Raw genomic sequence first — 16840 nt, 5'->3', positions numbered from 1 at the left:
GTTTCCTTCCTTTTGTTGCTTTTACAATGAGAACAATTATTCCATCAACACATGTTAAAGCTATTCTGATAGTATCAGATGCTCAGCTGAGAAAGTTCATACTACCAATTTAACTATTAATTTATGTTTAACTACTAATTTACAATTATTCCATCAACACATGTTAAAGCTATTCTGATAGTATCAGATGCTCAGCTGAGAAAGTTCATACTACCAATTTAACTATTAATTTATGTTTAACTACTAATTTAAATATATACTTTCAAAAAGTATCTTTAAGTAACCCAGATGATTAGATCCCAGGCTGAAGGTCTGGCTCTGATACTGAGCAGAGGCATGCCTTGATCCAGATGGGCTTTGCCATGAGCTCAGACCCAGCAAATGGATCTGGAGCAGAGACCTGGGTCAGTTTGAGAAATGGGTTTCCTTCAAATCCACCTTGTGCTGTGAGCACAGAGTAAGGGATAATGGAAAAGCCTGGTATTTGAACTATTTAACTGAGCTTTTACTTCTAGGTTGTTTTTTTTGTTTGTTTGTTTTTTTCTGTTTTGATCAAGAAAAACTCCAATCCGGGTTTAAACCAAATTAATCAATTATTTTTTCAAAAAGATGAACTTTCTAGATCTATGAATAGATTGCTTTACTACTGTACAGGTTTTGTTGGGCAGGGGTGGAGTCCCCCTAGGGGAGTAACAGTAAGGTACAAGGCCAGTGGGATAACACCTGGGGCAGTAAGCCACTCTGGAAACACAATGCGTGTAACTATATTTGTTCTGGGCCAGTTCAGTCTGGCCCAACAGTGGCCTCACTCTGTATTTGGGCAGTAGGACACAAGGCAATGCCTCTTAACTGGGGGCATCTGAGGGGAATTCTAGGTTGGATGTTATATAAAAGGGAATCAGGGAAACACCATGCTCTAATCTATCATGGGATAACAGATAAATATAATCAGGATTTTATCAAAAAGATGATCTCAGCCACCTCTCAGTCTATCGCTTACCGAGCCTGTATTCAGCCTGTACTTCCTTACAGTTCTTCAGTACAGTAATGTGTCACTTAAAGACCCCTGAGAAATGCATCGTTAGGCAATTTTGTTGTTATGCGGACATTCATACAGTGTATTTACAGAAACCTAGATAGTATAGCCTACCACACACCTAGGCTTTATGGGATGGTCTATTGCTCCTAGGCTATGAACTTGTATAGCATGTTACTATACTGAATATTGTAGCTAATTGTAACACAATGGTAAGTATTCATATATCTAAACATAGAAAAGGTACAGTAAAAGTACAACGTGAAAGATAAAAAAGAAAGGTACACTTGTACAGAGCACTAACCATGAATAGAGCTTGCGGGACTGGAATTTGCTCTGGGTAAGTCAGTGAGTGAATGCGATGCCCTAGGACATTACTGTACCCTAGTGTAGACTTTATTGACACTACACTTAGGCTATACCAAATCTTTTTAAAAATTTTTTTCAATAATAAATTTATCTTAGCTCACCATAACTTTATAAACTTTTAAATTTTTAAGAACTTTGACCTTGACTAGATTATGTCTTGTCTAGAAATAAAGGATATGATGTGGAATGGAAAAAAAAAAAAACTTTGACTATTGACACTTTGCTTAAAATACACATTGTACAGCTGTACAAAGATATTTTCTTTCTTTATATCTTTATTCTATAAGCTATTTAAAAAAATTTTTTTTAATTTTTTGTTAAAAACTAAGACACAAACACACACATTACCCTAGGGTCACGATCATCAATATCACTGCCTTCCACCTCTATATCTTGTCTCACTGGAAGGTCTTCAGGGGCAATAACATGCATGGAGCTGTCATCTCTGATGATAACAATGCCTTCTGTAATGCCTCCTGCCTGAGGCTGTTTTACAATTAACTTTTTTTTTGTAATAACTAGAAGGAGTACCCTCTAGAATAATGATAAAAAGTACATTAAAATTTTTAAAAAAGTATATTAAATAAATAAACCAGTAACATAGTCATTTATTACCAAGTGTTATGTATTGTACATAACTGTATGTGCTATACTTTTATACAACTGGCAGCACTGTAGGTTTGTTTACACCATCACCACAAACATGCGAATAATGTACTCAGCTTTGACATTATGCTGGTTATTACATCACTAAGCAATCAGAATTTTTCCACTCTAGTTATAATCTTATGGGACCACTGTTGTATATTTGGTCCATCATTGACCGAAATGTTGTTATGCAATACATGACTATATTTTATTGTCTGTTTTTCACACAGCCTGTACCCTCAAGGACTGGTTGAGTTTGAAAAGATACCAGTTACCTACAGTGCAGGCCAAAGAGCACCCCCTTGAAATCCTGGACTCCCAGGATGATAGGAGGTTCTCGTCTAGATAATTTGCCTTTTCAAGATCTCACCTGGTAGCAATATTGCGTAGAGATACTTGGTGCTCAGTTTTGTTGGTGGTGGTGTTATATCTGCTTGGGGATGAGAAGATGATATCTGGTCTGATAAACTGTTGGCAGGACAGGAACTTTACAGTAGGATGTATGAGACCAGGTTTCTTGTCCCTGACACTTTATGACTGTGGGTTCAAGAACACCTGTGATGATCTGATTCAGAGGGGAACAAATACAATTTTTGAACATGTTTCTTGATCAGGACCCAGGGGCCAAGTGGGAGTTGAGGATTTTATAATTATAGATAATAGTCGGAATGGCATTCCCTGAAGTTGGGCAATACCGTGGCCCTGAGTTTGTTGTGGCAGTAAACCATTGCATCACAGTTTAGGGTACAATATGTATTCAGATAATAGGTAGTTATAATCCTCCCACTGTCAACATTGACTAGACTGCATTTGGAATACTGAGCTCAATTCTTTGCCAGTGTTTAGAAAGACATTAACAAATTAAATGTGTCCATATGAGGGGGTACAGATGAGATGTACGGAGATCATGACGTATAAGAAAGGTTGAAGGGGATTTTGGAGAATATAACTAAGAGGAGATACAACAGCAGCAGAAGAAATGTGATAGTTAAGGTCAGCATTGATCTCCATAATGACAACTAATGATACTTTTCTGTCTCCCTCTTTCTTAGTCTCTCTTTGGCATTTAACACTGTTGATCCACTCTATTCTTAAAATTCCCTGTTTTGCTTCATTGGTACCATTTGTACCAGTACAGCAGATGGTAAGATTGAATTAGAAATGCAAGACACTTATCTGTGGAAACACCTGTGAAGGATGAAGAGGAAAGGGAGCAGGAATAGGAGGGAAGAGTCTCAGATTATAATGCATGTCTTAATATCTGTGAAGAAAGTGAGAGAAGGAAGAAGGATTGGGTAGGAAGAGCCAGTGTGCAGGGCAGCTCTGAGAAAGCCTCAGTCAGGCCAATGGGGAGTCCCAGAGCAATGACTGCCCATTAGAGGAAGCTTCACTGGGGCAGAACAGCCGTGCTCAGTTATTGGCTGGAAGCATCTGGGGAGAGAGAGTCCTCTGCATAAATGCTATGATGGATCCCAAAGATGTGGTAGCTGGAGGCTATCAGCCAATCACACTCCACACAGCAGGTACTTCCCTGAAGGGAGACCTGAGTGGCTCATTCTTATGGGTGCTACACCATTCTATTCCACATATCATATGGGGTTCCACCTTCCTGGTCTTCTTTGCTGAATTCTCTTTCTTTTCTCACATCCTGAATGTTGGCGTTTTCTAGGAACCTGCTTTCTGTTTATTCCATACATCTTCCCCATGAGAATTCACCTCAAACTCCAATTTCAAATACTACCATTGCTATCTATACGTTGATACCAGCTATTGATGCAGGCCCCCATTTTCTCTCGTCTCTACTACTGTGAGGAACTCCTAACTGTTTTCCCATCATGACTCCAGTCTTGCCACCTGCCTCCAATTCAGTCTCCACACTGCAACTAGTGAGATATTTCCAAGTCACAATAAGAGCATGTTATTCATTTGCTGAAAACCCATCAATAGCTCCTTTTTGTTTTCAGTAAAACAAACAAACAAAAAAACAAGTTATTAATACAATTTACATGCTCCTTCATGGACTGGCTCCTGTTTACCATTCCAGACTCATCTGTTACCATATCCACCATGGACAGAACTACTTTCATTCCTTTGAATGTAATACCTCTGGTATGGAGTATACCTTCTTGCCTGGATAATTCTCTATTTGTTTTTTTAAATCTCAGCTTAGATGTTCCTTCTTTTGTGAAGACTTCCATAACCTAAGACTAGATTTGGTACTCTCCTAAGTGATCCTAGGAACTATGTGATAAGGGGCAAGTGGAATCTTGGATGTGAATCCGGAGAGGGCAGTGAAACATTAGTTGGGTGTTAAACATTGGAAATGTAATAAAACGGATAATAGTTTACATATCAGAACTTCTCTCAGTGAATATACTGTATGAGATAGAAAAGAACCCTTTGATAAACTGTTTGTGTGGGTGGTAGTTCTCCCAAGGGACATGACAGGCAAACATTATTGATCCAGCCACACACACACCTACCCCTAGCCAAACTCTGGGCATTCAAAAATATGTGTGGCCATTTTTGCTGTTGATGTCAGTATGGCTGGGAGCAGTATTGACATGGGGGGGGGCAGGGATATCAGAATGCATGGGGACCAACCCACACAAGGAAAATCAGTCCCACCCAAAATGCTAATAAAACCTCCATTGAGAAACACTGTGTTGGGAGGTATGCAAATCTGGGAACTGAGCTGAATTGCACATACTAAGCGTGGAGCCTGAGAACTGACACCTGAGGACTCCCAGCTCCACCCACAGCCAGGCAGAGCTCTGCCCAGCCTGCAAATAAATGTTGAGTACATGTTCTTAAAAAATTGGTCTAAAGAAAATAAAAAACATATATTGGTTTCAAAAACCCAAATTATTAGCCCTAGGGGCATCTAATATTTCTTTTAGGCTCTGCTCCCTTGTACCTATATCACTGTAAAGTAATTCCCTGAACACTTGTCTGTATTCTCAATTTGAGTTCAGGGACCATGCCTATTGCATCATCAGGATCTAATATAGTATCTGGCACATGATAGATGCTCAGCACATTTTTCTGAATTATGACTCCCCAAATCTAAAAACTAGCCCTGAGATTTTTTTTTTGTTTCAGACCCACATATTTATCACTGATTTTACATTTTCAGTTGAGCACCTCAAATGCAGGTATAAAACAGAATCTATTTTGATCCAGTGCTAAACCCCCCCCCAAATAATACCAGTTCCCTTTCTTATGGCAAATGCTATCACAACCTTCCCAATTGCCTAAGCCAGAAGCCTGCATGTCACCCAGGACTCTGCCCATTCCTCACTTTCCCAAGCCTGTAATACCTTCCAATTATCTTCTGATTTCTTTCCCTTTTCTCCACCGTCAGCACTCCTAGCCTTAAGTCAGGGCCTCTCATATATGTTCTTGCAATTGCTTCCTAAATCATATCTGCATCCCCATCTCCATGACTGTCATCTTTTAGAATCTTCTAACATATTCTCAAAATAATAGTAATTAATATTTTGTGGGTTTACTGTGGTGCCATGCACTACTTTGACATATATTTTCTCTTTGCCTCTTGATAAAAGTTTTAGTTTGAAATAACTTCTCAAGGTCCTTCATTCAGTAAGGGAATGGAGACAAGATTTAAGCCCAGGTAACCTGGTTCAGAGCTGTGCTAGGCTAGACTATATAACCTCCTGGAACTCTGTAGTTAAACACACAATAACCCAACTAACTACAAGCTCTTCATAAGCCCAGTTCCTGACTTTTTAAAGTGTAACTTTTTATTTCTTAAGAATGCTTGAATTTTATAAGTAAACTTTTCTAGCTGGTTTGTGGTAATCATTTCAAAATGTATACATACATAAAAATATCACATTGTACACTGCAAATATATTCAATTTTCATTTGTCAATTATACCTCAATAAAGCTGGGGGAAAAGAAAATAAAAATTTAAAAATAATAAAAAAAAAGAAATCTAACTTTTTAGTCTCATTATCACCATCTCCCTCTGTGCCCAGAATTTAGGCACAATTACCTGTTGTATGTGACATATTATTTCACATACATGTTTGTGTCTGATTTTCCTCCCTTGGTGGATGGCCTGCTTGTAGTGAGTCTTTCTTGGAGCTAAGTCTTGCTCAGCATTCCTTTTCCAGGGCTGCTGGTATACTGAAAATGTGAGTGGTCATTATGTTAGATGGGGAAGGCTGAGGTCAGTAAGTCAAAGATGTGGATCCAATAGGTTGTTAGACAAGGTCCTGAGGGGGAAACTAGAAGCTGGTGCAGGGGATCAAGGGATCCCTAAGCCAGAAACCCACAAGGGATGGGCCAACAGAAGATGGGCTGCTGCCCATCTTAACTTCTTGTGTTCCCTGCCATGTGATGCTTACATGGGTAGGTGCTTTAATGGGCTGAGTGGCTGGTCTGGAGTGCACCACCTCCCCTTGTTTGACTGGCTAACTCATAAACATTCTTCAAAGTTCAGCTTTAACATCATTCCTAAATCTTTCTCCTGTGCATTAATTCATTAATGCCTCTCCTCCGTGCTTCTCGCCCTATTTTGTGAGATTGCAAACTCCTTGAGGGCAGGTACTGTGGCTTTTCTTTTCTGTGTTCTATACCACCAGAATCTAATATTATTGCCTTTAACTACATTACAAGGAGGCAGATTTTGGCTTAGCATACGAGAAATTTTTAAAAAGTATATTGTATACAAGCAGAGTACAGACCAGTGGCTAAGGGTCTGGCGTTTGGTGTCATACTGCCTCTGTTCAAATTTGAGCTTTCTGTATTGCCTTGAGCAGCTTAATCTGTCTGTGCCTCATAAAATGGAGATAGTATTACCTATGCTATTGTATTGTTGTGTGAATTAAATGAGGTAATATGTGGAAAGTACTTGGCTCAGTTCCTGGCACCTTGTAAGTACTTGATAATGTCAGATATTACTATTTTTTCTATTAGTTACTATGATCATTCACTAGCACTATTTCACAATGAGGTAGGTTGCTTTGAGAAGCAGTGAGTTCCCTTTTATTAAAGGTATTCAAGCAACAATAAATCCAAGAGAGATGCTGTAGAAGCATCTCCTGAATTGAAAAAAATTAGATGACTTTTAAGGATACTTCTTATCGTAAAAGAGGGAAGCTCTTTCTCTGTTTCTAGGAAAATATCATCATTAGTGTTACTTCTATCAAAGTTAATGAGTTAGAACAGAAAAATAAGACACTGGATTTGGCTGTATGTATGTATTACAATGAACAAAATATTTTATTGTGAGCAGTTAATTCCAAAAGCTTTTTTATTTATGTTGTAACCCATATGGCAAATCAGGCCCTTACATGAAAAAACATCTCTTTTCTAAAGGACTAGTTTGGCCCTGCCAAAGTGGAACAAACAAAACTTTAAAGAACTGTTCCAGCCCTACTGAAATGTCTTTTCCTTTTGAAAGCAGTCTATTAGTGATGCAAATGCTGAGTTATTTGCACAGATGATAATCTCAGCAAACAGAACAGTGAAACCATTAGAACTTTTTTGTGCAGCCTTCAGTCCTGAGAATTTGGCTTTCGGGCATTAAAAAGGCAGAGTAAGGGAGCAGAACTGGTTTCTATTTGCCATAGTTTGTTAGGTCTGCTTATCTGAATCCTGGGCTAATTATCTTCATGTTTGGCCTAAAGAGGCCAAACCTCCAAAGGTGGACAATCTGAAGGAAGGCCTGCACTCTGGGTCCTGGGCAAGTGCCTTAAACAGGCAAAAGCAGGATCCTTAGCTATGCAACAACATCCACAGCTAGGAGTTGAAGTCTTAAGATACAAGAGCCTTAAGGTAGATCCATCTAGAAGAAATCCAATGATATGCACTTCTAGGGCAGCAAGTTAAGTGATACTCTCATATTAGTGACGCTTTAAAAAAATTAAAAAGTAGATAATTGAAAGACTACTTGTATGAGTGAAGAGATGACTATTTTCCAATATCTTTTAGTCAACACTTAATGTAAACAATTTGAGAATTTAGTAAATATGCAATTTTACCGTAAACAAAAGGATTGAAAAGATAAAAAGTATGAAGCAGTTAACTATAAGTAGTTTGCTTATTATTTGATTATACATATATTATTTAACAGGTTTGATGAGACTTAGTTTCTCAGGAGACACAAGGCATCGGGGAATAGTAGTTGTTGGAAGGTGTGGTGCCTAAGGGGATTAGGAAAGCATTTCTAAAGCAAAAATGCAACCTGGTATTGCCGAAGTGGCCATCACCTAGTTGATTAAAGCTTTTGGAAATACCTAGTGGGCAGTTTATTAAGAACAGAAAATTAACCCTTCATTACCTACATACTTTCTTGGACAAGTATTGACAGTGGGAGCCGGTGTTCAGATAGTTTGCACGTAACGCTCACAATCTGAGTCCTAAGCAGGGTGGAGCTTTGGGTAGGTAAGGTCAGAGCCAAAGAGCTTCCGGATCATCAAGTGTTTACATTGCAGGTGCGGTAATGGATCGAGTCCACACTCCGCCCTCCACCTCTCCTTTGCAGGATTGCTGGACAGCTTGCCCGGTCACCGCCAGTCTCCGCTAAGCCAGCCCTCTCTGCTGAGGGAGGTCAGGCACTGCTTCAGTTCTGCGCTCCGCCTGCCTCCCACGCCCTCCACGCGTGGCGGCGGGCAGCTGCTCCGCCTGCTTCCTCCCAGAGCTTCCACACCCCGCCCTCTGGTGCACCTGGCGGGCCAACTCCAACGGCCCGGTGTCCCCTATGGGAGCAAGCCCAGCTCACCGTTCTCGGGGGCTTTCCTCACGGTGTGTAGGGCGACCCCCTCCCCGCAATCCCAGAGACTCTATGGGACTCCGCTGTAACCTATGTGCGGCTGCTTCTAAAAAAAATAAAAGTTTGGGACACTAGCTGCCTTCCAAATTAAAACTATTCTACCTGCTTAGGACTAGAACCAGATACAGAAACGTCAGACTTAGTCGTTAGGGGAATCAGAGGCGAAGAGGGGCCACTTTCTGCCTGTCCCTCCCGCGGGCCCTGGGGCAGGCAAACCTTGTCCGGCACCTCGTGGCCGCGGCCGGGGGTCGGCAGCTCGGCTCGCGCGGGGCAGGCGCGCTGAGCCGGAGCGCGCACGGGGCCGGGCGCGCGCCGGGCTTGGGAGCGCTCCCTCCGGGATCGCGGCTGCGCAGTCGGGCCGGAGCCGGGAAAAGGGGGAGGAAGGCGGAGGAGCCGGAGTAAGGGGAGGGGGAGGAGCGGCGAAAGCGGAAGCCATGTTGGAGTTTCACCCCGAGCGAGGGGCTGCGAGCGTTCTCCTCTCCTTGTGGGTGTGACCCGGCTCGGCGCGGCGGCGGGCTGCGGGGGGCGGGGACGGTTAGGCCGGGCGGCGGCGGCGGCGGCGGCGGTGCGAGGGGAGCGGCGGCGGCCGCAGCGTGCAGCCGGGCGATTGTGACCGCCAGGGGAGCAGGGGGCCTACCGCGGCGCCCACTCTCCGTGTGGCCCCCAGAGCGCCCCCCCTCCCCTGCCCGGGAGGGAGGCGGGGGGCACCCGGGGCCCGCCATGAACCCCGGCTTCGATCTGTCCCGCCGGAACCCGCAGGAGGACTTCGAGCTGATTCAGCGCATCGGCAGCGGCACCTACGGCGACGTCTACAAGGTAAAGGCAGGGGCGGCGCGCCGCCGAAGCTGCGGGGTCCCGACTCCCCGCGGGGAGGGTGGAGGCGCCGCCGCCCGGGCGTCCGAGTCCGCGCTGCCTGCCCTCGGGAGACGCTGGCGCCCGGGAGCAGTGGGGGAGGAGGAGGAGCCGGCGCCGAGGGCTCTGCGGCCTCGGGTTGAACAAAGGACCGAATGTTTAACCCCGAGACCTCCAAGTGCTTACCTGAGCCCTCCCCTGGACGTGATCTTCGACACCTCCCCTCCTGCGCGCATTTCCAGGGAAGAGCCGAACGGGAGCGAGCCGCCGCGCTCTTCGCAGTGCAGAGGGTCTGGGCGTGTGTAGCATTGGCAGGGTCAGTGCGACGAACCAGACAGCCGGGTTTGGCGTTGTCAGACCTGCGTGCTTCGCACGGTCCTCGGCTTGTCCGTTGTAGGTTGGGAGCTCCTGCCCACAGGGCCTGGTAGTAGTTACCACGCTGGACAACCTCCATCGACAGCCCTCAGCCTTTAGCCTCTTAGCATCCGCCTATCAGTTTCTTTTAATTTCCCAAGTAATGACTTTCTTTTGTAAAAGAGATCTAGTTAGTGTGATTTTGGGGAAGGGGAAAAGGAAAGAGCAACTTTGTATTCGCCACGTCCATTTGGACTGTGATGCCTTTGAAACTTGTTTTTGTCAGTGACACATAGGAATCAGCTTTCTTTTTTAAAAATGAATTGAATACTTAGTAAAGGTACTGGTCTGACAAGGTTAGAATTCAAAGTTCATGAGTAATACAGCATTCCTGTTGCAGAGGGACCACTTCTAAATGTGGGAGGATAAATCAGTGTTCCCTGGCCAGCTCAACTCTTGGCCTCGCAGGGACTGCCAAGAAGAGAGGAGGATGGTGCCAAATGTGGCAGCAGTCTGGATTTAGTTGTGTATCTTATTACTGGTAACTGAAGTTGAACTACTGTTTCATATAACACCTGAGGATACACAGAGAAACTTAATTTCACACTGGAAAGTTTAGTCGTAACTTTATTTTGACCATGTTGAAGCAGTACGTTTTTACTCTTACTTCAGTGTAATGCTTGTGGTAACTTAGATGTTTAAAACAGTGCAGCCAGTGTTCTGCATTAGTTTTGTTTTGTGGGTGGTTTGCTTTTCACCATTGTGGATCTCATCACTTTTCCCCATGACGATACAGGTGTACTGAGCACACCTACAGTGCATAAGGTACTGGGCATCTAAGCACTTGGGTTGTAGCAGTAAAAGTTGTGGTCCCAAATCTTACTAGGAGTTTCTCTTGTTTTGGACAAGAACAACATTAAGCAACCATTTAAATACCTATTTAATTGCAGTTTTATTTTGTGCTGCAGAGAAGAGTATTAGGATTAGGATTATGAGGGCATGTAACAGGCAAACTTGATCTTGTTTGGACAGTTAGAGGCTCATCGCCTTTTAGTTGAGATCTGAAAGATGATTAGGCATTCTTAAGGCAATGGGGAGAGGGGATTATTTCACATACTGGGAGCATGATGTGTGAAGGCTTGAAGCCTGGTTTTCAAAGAAGGCCTGTATGGCCTGAGCAACCAGCGAGAGAGAATGGCCCTAGATCTTGCAGGCCTCTTAGTTCTGGTAAGGTGATTGGACTTCTTAGGACAGTGGGGAGCCATTGCAGGGTTTTAAGCAGCAAGTGAAGTTAGGTTTAGATTTTTAAAAGATCTCCCTACTGCAGTGTGAAGCATGGAATGGAGGGGAAGAGTAGTTAGGAGGCCATTGTGATAGTCCAGGTAAGAATAACGATGTTTTGGAATATGGTGATGACTGTGAAAGTAGAAGTGGATGTATCTAAGTAGCTAACAACTGGTTGGGGAAGGGGTGGCCAATTATGTTCAGATGAAAAGTTAACTGAAACTTTATGAATGTGTAAGTCTTAGGTGGCAGAGTGTACAATAAGTTCTTTTAGAGTTCTTCTTTTTTTATTTCAGTATATTATGGGAGTACAAATGTTTAGGTTATGTATATTGCCCCTGCCCCCCCCCCCCCCCAGTCAGAGCTTCAAGCGTGTCCATCCCCCGGACTGTGCACATCGCACTCTTTTATGTATGTGTATACCCATCCCCTCCTCCCCCCTCCCATCTGCCCTACTTTTAGAGTTCTTTACAGGAATAATTGGCCATGTATTTATAATATTAAAAAAACCCAGCTGGTAATTGATTAAGAAGTAAAAAAGGGCCTGCAATTTCTTAAGTGCAATAGAGGTATAATAAGTTGATTAATCTTGTCATCCGTTTAAAATAATGATGATACTAGCTGACATTTATGGAGTGCTTATTACTTGCCAGACACTGTTCTAAGATTTTTCTACTTAATCCTAATAACAACGATATGAGATAAATGCTGTTATTAACTCCATTTTGCAGTTGAAGAAACTGAGGCCCAGGGAGATTAAAGTAACTTGCCAAAGCGGGTAGGTGGCAGGGCCAAAATTCGAACCAGTTAAAGATTGCATTCTTAACCACTCTTGCCTCTCTAAAGATAGGACATGGAAAGATAACGTATTACCTAATATCCAGTGGAGAAACTGAGGCACCCGTTTAGTTCAGCATTTGAGTTGTAGCCACACTCTAAGTTAGTGTGGATCTTTAAGTAGTAATTAGAATACCCAACTTCTGCTGTGCAGCCAGGCCTCACTGTTTTTGTGGTCTGCCAAGTGGACATCAGATAATAGATGCTTGATCCCTGCCTGCCAGACTCTTCCAATACCAGGGACCAAAGCAGAGAAACTCCATGTAGTTTTTGGCATCACCTCCTGCCTGCTAAACCCAAAACTTAAACTATTTGTATTCTTGTCTATAATCACATTTATGCTATAAAGATGCATATTTTTTGTGTTTGTTTTGCTGTTTTCTATTTTTCTTATTTATACTAATTGTGTTGACTAATTATTAATAGGAGTACATTTTGTTTTCAAAAGCCAGTGTGAACAATTTGCTCCCTAATCTGTCAGCATTTAGGTGCTAAAAATGGAATGGTTGGATTAAGTAAATAAGTTAGAGGCCTAATTATTTGTAGTCATTCTTGAAAGGTTGGTGTTTTAAGGGATTTGTATTTTGAAAACTATACCCTACTCAATGTAATAACATTTATTGTACTTAAGGTAGCATGGTTTAGTTAAAAAGTGCTAAACTATGGTGTGGATGATCTGGGATTTATTAACTTTGTGACCTTATAAAATCAGCCTCTCAGTGCTGTTTTGTTGTGAAGGTATTATTACCATCATATGCTGTTCTGCTTTTGGTATTAAATAAATGACTCGAGTTTTACCCAACAAATAAGTTATCTTTATTTTTTGCAGGCCAATGCAAATATACATTTCATCTGCACTGTCTTAAAGTACTTGAAGATACAGTAAAAAAATATATATATATATATGGCTTTTAAGTGCCCTGTAATTCTGCAGAATTTTATCTGTCATGAAGTATCTGCAGCTGGGTTACCTAAGGACCTAGGAGTTGACAACTAGAGCTCTTTGGTTGGGCCTCAGGAGACCCATGAAGTGCTCTAAAATTACTAGGCATAATGTTGTATGTATTTGTGTTTTTCTGTAGAGATGGCTTATAGCATTCATTGCGTTCTCAGAGATATCAGTGATCCCAAAAAAGAAAATAACAAATGATCTGTAGGTTTATTATTTGAAAAAGTTTTCTCGGAGAAAGTAAGTAGTTCTATACTAGATCACATTATCAACATTTAATATGATTTTCACATGCATTGTGCCATCTTTTCTCTAGGCAGTTTTCTAGTTTAATTTGTATAATTCCTATCATTAAAGTCATCATATCCTTACATTTTTCTAGATTTACTACTAGAAAGAAGCAGGAAATAGTAAAGCTAGAGCTAGGATAAAAGCAAAAGAGGCTTTGAAGGAGTTGTCATTGATTGATTGATTGATTGATTGAAGGAGTGATCTTAATGTGTTTCTAAGGAAATATCTAGTCTCATGGCTTAGCCTGGTTCCTAGGAGCAACTGCCAGTCCTGTGTACCCTTCCTGTGCTTTCTCCTGAGCTCTAGCCCATTGTCTCTAGCTGACCTCTTCACAGGCTACGTCCTTCTCCAAATGTATGCCTTTCCTCATATCCAACTTTTGTCAGAAGCCCCAGTATTGACAATTTATTATACTAAGGCTTGAACCCTGATGTCATCTTTTACTTCTGGCCTGGACTTTGTAGGCATTTACCAAATTCTGTACACAGACATTTTCAAAAGTTTGGTCAGGGTGCTTCAGGGAAGGCCATACCATGAGCGGATTAAAGACTGAGAAGTCCTGTGTTAAAGAAACCTGTTAAACTTTGCTTAACCTAGCAAACTCCAAACTTACTTAGCTATGAGATTCTTTTTTTCTGTAATGCCTATGACTTGTGTTTAGTACCAGTATCTTGAGGAACATGCTTTGGAAGTGTTGATTTTTTTTTTTTATCTGTGTGTGTGTTTGGAAGTCATTCCCTCTGAAGCAGAAGCTACAGTGTTGTAGCCTCTCTCAAGTAGCATTCTACTTGGGAATGCCCCCAGGTGGCATTCACATGGTTGTCTATGTAAATAGATTTGGAACACTATGAAGGCTGACAGGGGAAAAATAGAGGATTGGGCAGTGAAATCAGGAAGGCATTTTGTGTGTATTTAAAGAATTATATGTTGGTTCATTTGTAACTCTGCATCTTTCAAGGTATTCTGATTAATATTATCAAAGACTAATTCTTCCATTGTAGTCAACATTTGTAAGAACCTTTCTGGAAAATTCAGGTCTTAAACCTTACCTTTGATGAGGAACACGAAGACCTTAAGCATTTAGAAAGGAAACTCAAATGTGGTTATCTGGGGTTATGCTCACTTTTATTTCCATGGAGGATAAAGTCTAGAGAGACCAGAGGAAATGGCCCTAAACTTCATAAAGATCATTTAAAGTTGATTAAGATAGAATTTCCCAGCATCAGGAGCTATTTGAGATGGAAAGTGACCATAGAACAGATAGTGAGGTAATTTCTCTAGAAAGCTTAAAAAGCAAACAAACAAGAACCTAGATTATCTGTCTTTGTTATAGATCTCATTCCCTAAAGGAGCTACTTACCTCCAAGCTTTGATCTGTATATTTATTTATTTGTGAAAGCATATCTAATCCATCATTTTGTATTGAAAATGAACAGTAAGTTCTCTCATGAGGGTACATTGAAAAACCATTGTATATTAAGTAACTATAATGAGAGGGAATATGTTAGGGACTGTGAGTAGAGTAGCAAAAATGACAAGGCTTGGTACTTGGTATTTATAGGAACATAAAATGTGACCTGCTATTAGCTGTCATAGTTTGAGACCATTTACTCATTTCTATCATATTAAATCTCTTACTGGCTGAGAGATTTTCTAGACACTCCATCATCTGCTCAACTTACCTCTTGGTAGCACAGTATAGTGGTTTAAGAACAGGGTTCTGGAACCAGGCTGCCTAATTCTGCCACTCACTAGCTCTTTGTCCTTGGGTCAATTACTTAATCCCTCTCTCTGTGCCTCAGTTTCCTCTGTGATAAAATGGAGATGCTTAGAAAAGTGCTTAGCACAGTGCCTAACACATAATACTGAGACATTTTAATTGTTGTTAGTTTCTAGTATTACTTGTTATTATGTGTTTCTCCTGCTACTGTTCTTCTAACCTGTTCATCATGCTCTGCTTCAGGATTTTTGCACTTCCTATGTCTGCCCAAGAATCCCCTCCCCTCCCATATCTGTATGGTTTGGTTCTTCATTCCCCTCCAGTCTTAGCTCAAATGTCACCTTTTAATGAGCCTGTTACTTACGCTCTATAAAAAGTAGCCCTCCTTCCCCCACTTTCAGGGATCCAAATCAGGGATGAATCCAGATTTTGTGGGACCTGAAGTTTATACAATTTGGGGGGGGCCATTAAGAAAAAAATAAATTAGAATAATAATTTGGTATGAAAGTAAATATTTAGAATGAGAAAAGATATCCCAATAAAATAGTGTAACCTTAAAGTCAGGTCCCTTTCATGTGAGATTTCTTTAGGCACTGACTCAGAAATGCTCATATAAAATGCTTCTTGAGAGCAACCTGGCTCTTCCTCTTTACCTAGAACATTCTACGTGTCTCAGCAACTCTCAGCACTCATAGAGGCCATGTAAGCAAAGGAGCCTGAACTTTGTTTCATTGCTTCATAGAAAATTCAGCTCTGTTCTTTAATTTTTCATTATGGCATGTGTCACCACACATTTATTTGTTCATTGCCTGTCTCCCACTAGAGCATAAATCAAAGAAGCTGGTGATTTTATTTTGTTCACTGCTGTCTCCCCAGAGCCTAGAAGAGTGCCTGACACATATTAGACTCTCAGTAAATATTTGTGGAATGAATAAATGAATTGACATGAGAGGAACAAACCATGACTACATGAGCGTAGAGGAAGGAGATTATTGTTTCTGGTTGGAAAGAATCACAGCAGGCTTTACAGAGGAGGTAGCATTGGACTTGACCTAGAGTTCTAGCACAGGATAAATTAGGTATAGTGGATTATTATTAGACCTAAATAAAATCAGTAGGCATAATGTGAATATCTCTGGCATATTTAGCAGTGTTCATAACTATTATATGCATTTGAAGATACTCTGTCATTTTAAACCAAAGACCCTTAATGACTAATGAATATATCACTAGGCTATTGCATATTGCTTTTATTTTGTTTTTTGAAAATATGATTAAATTGGGCTTTTAGGAAGAAGACTTTGTTTACCAACACAAAAAGGCCTTAGAGTCAAGAGATGAAATCATGTTTCTTTTTTGCTTTAGTTTTGTCTTTTTTTTTTTCTGGAAGATGCCACATTTCAGAGTTTCAACTACCTGGGCCTGAGATTATAGGTTTGGATTCCTAATGTAACAACGTACTGCCTACCTTAGTCCTTAAACTCTGTGTAAGAACTTTAGATTTGACTGTACATTTAGGTATGTTCAAATAAGACATTTATTTTGTTTTTTTACACTCTTCTTAGAAATTTGAGATTGTAAGAAAGTTCTTTCTGTATAAATCATCCACCTTCCCTTGCTCAAAAGAATCTTCTCTTCATTGTCCATACACTAAAGTACAAACTTTTAAGCCTAACATTCAAGGCACTGTCCCTTTT

At 41.2% G+C, this 16840-nt stretch overlaps 1 protein-coding gene and 1 long non-coding RNA gene across 4 annotated transcripts in view; one reads left to right on the top strand and one right to left on the bottom strand.

Moving 5' to 3' along the window:
* The window catches only part of LOC123636830, a 77664-nt gene extending 67637 nt beyond the window's left edge, over positions 1–10027 (bottom strand). For both annotated transcript variants that reach the window (XR_006734669.1, XR_006734668.1), the window contains exon 1: positions 9895–10027. This is a non-coding gene — a long non-coding RNA (uncharacterized LOC123636830). The remainder of the gene's footprint in view (positions 1–9894) is intronic.
* Positions 9274–16840, top strand: part of MAP4K3 (mitogen-activated protein kinase kinase kinase kinase 3) — a 158973-nt gene continuing 151406 nt past the window's right edge. The window contains exon 1 of one of the 2 annotated variants that reach the window (XM_045549454.1): positions 9274–9672. In XM_045549454.1, the coding sequence (XP_045405410.1) occupies positions 9577–9672 (96 nt within the window). In that variant the 5' untranslated portion in view covers positions 9274–9576. The remainder of the gene's footprint in view (positions 9673–16840) is intronic. The other variant, XM_045549453.1, reaches the window with a different exon arrangement.

This window comes from Lemur catta, chromosome 4 (assembly GCF_020740605.2).
Source record: "Lemur catta isolate mLemCat1 chromosome 4, mLemCat1.pri, whole genome shotgun sequence".
NCBI lineage: Eukaryota > Metazoa > Chordata > Mammalia > Primates > Lemuridae > Lemur > Lemur catta.
The sequence above is the reverse complement of the archived record's forward strand: the minus strand, read 5'-3'. Positions and strand labels throughout refer to the sequence as shown.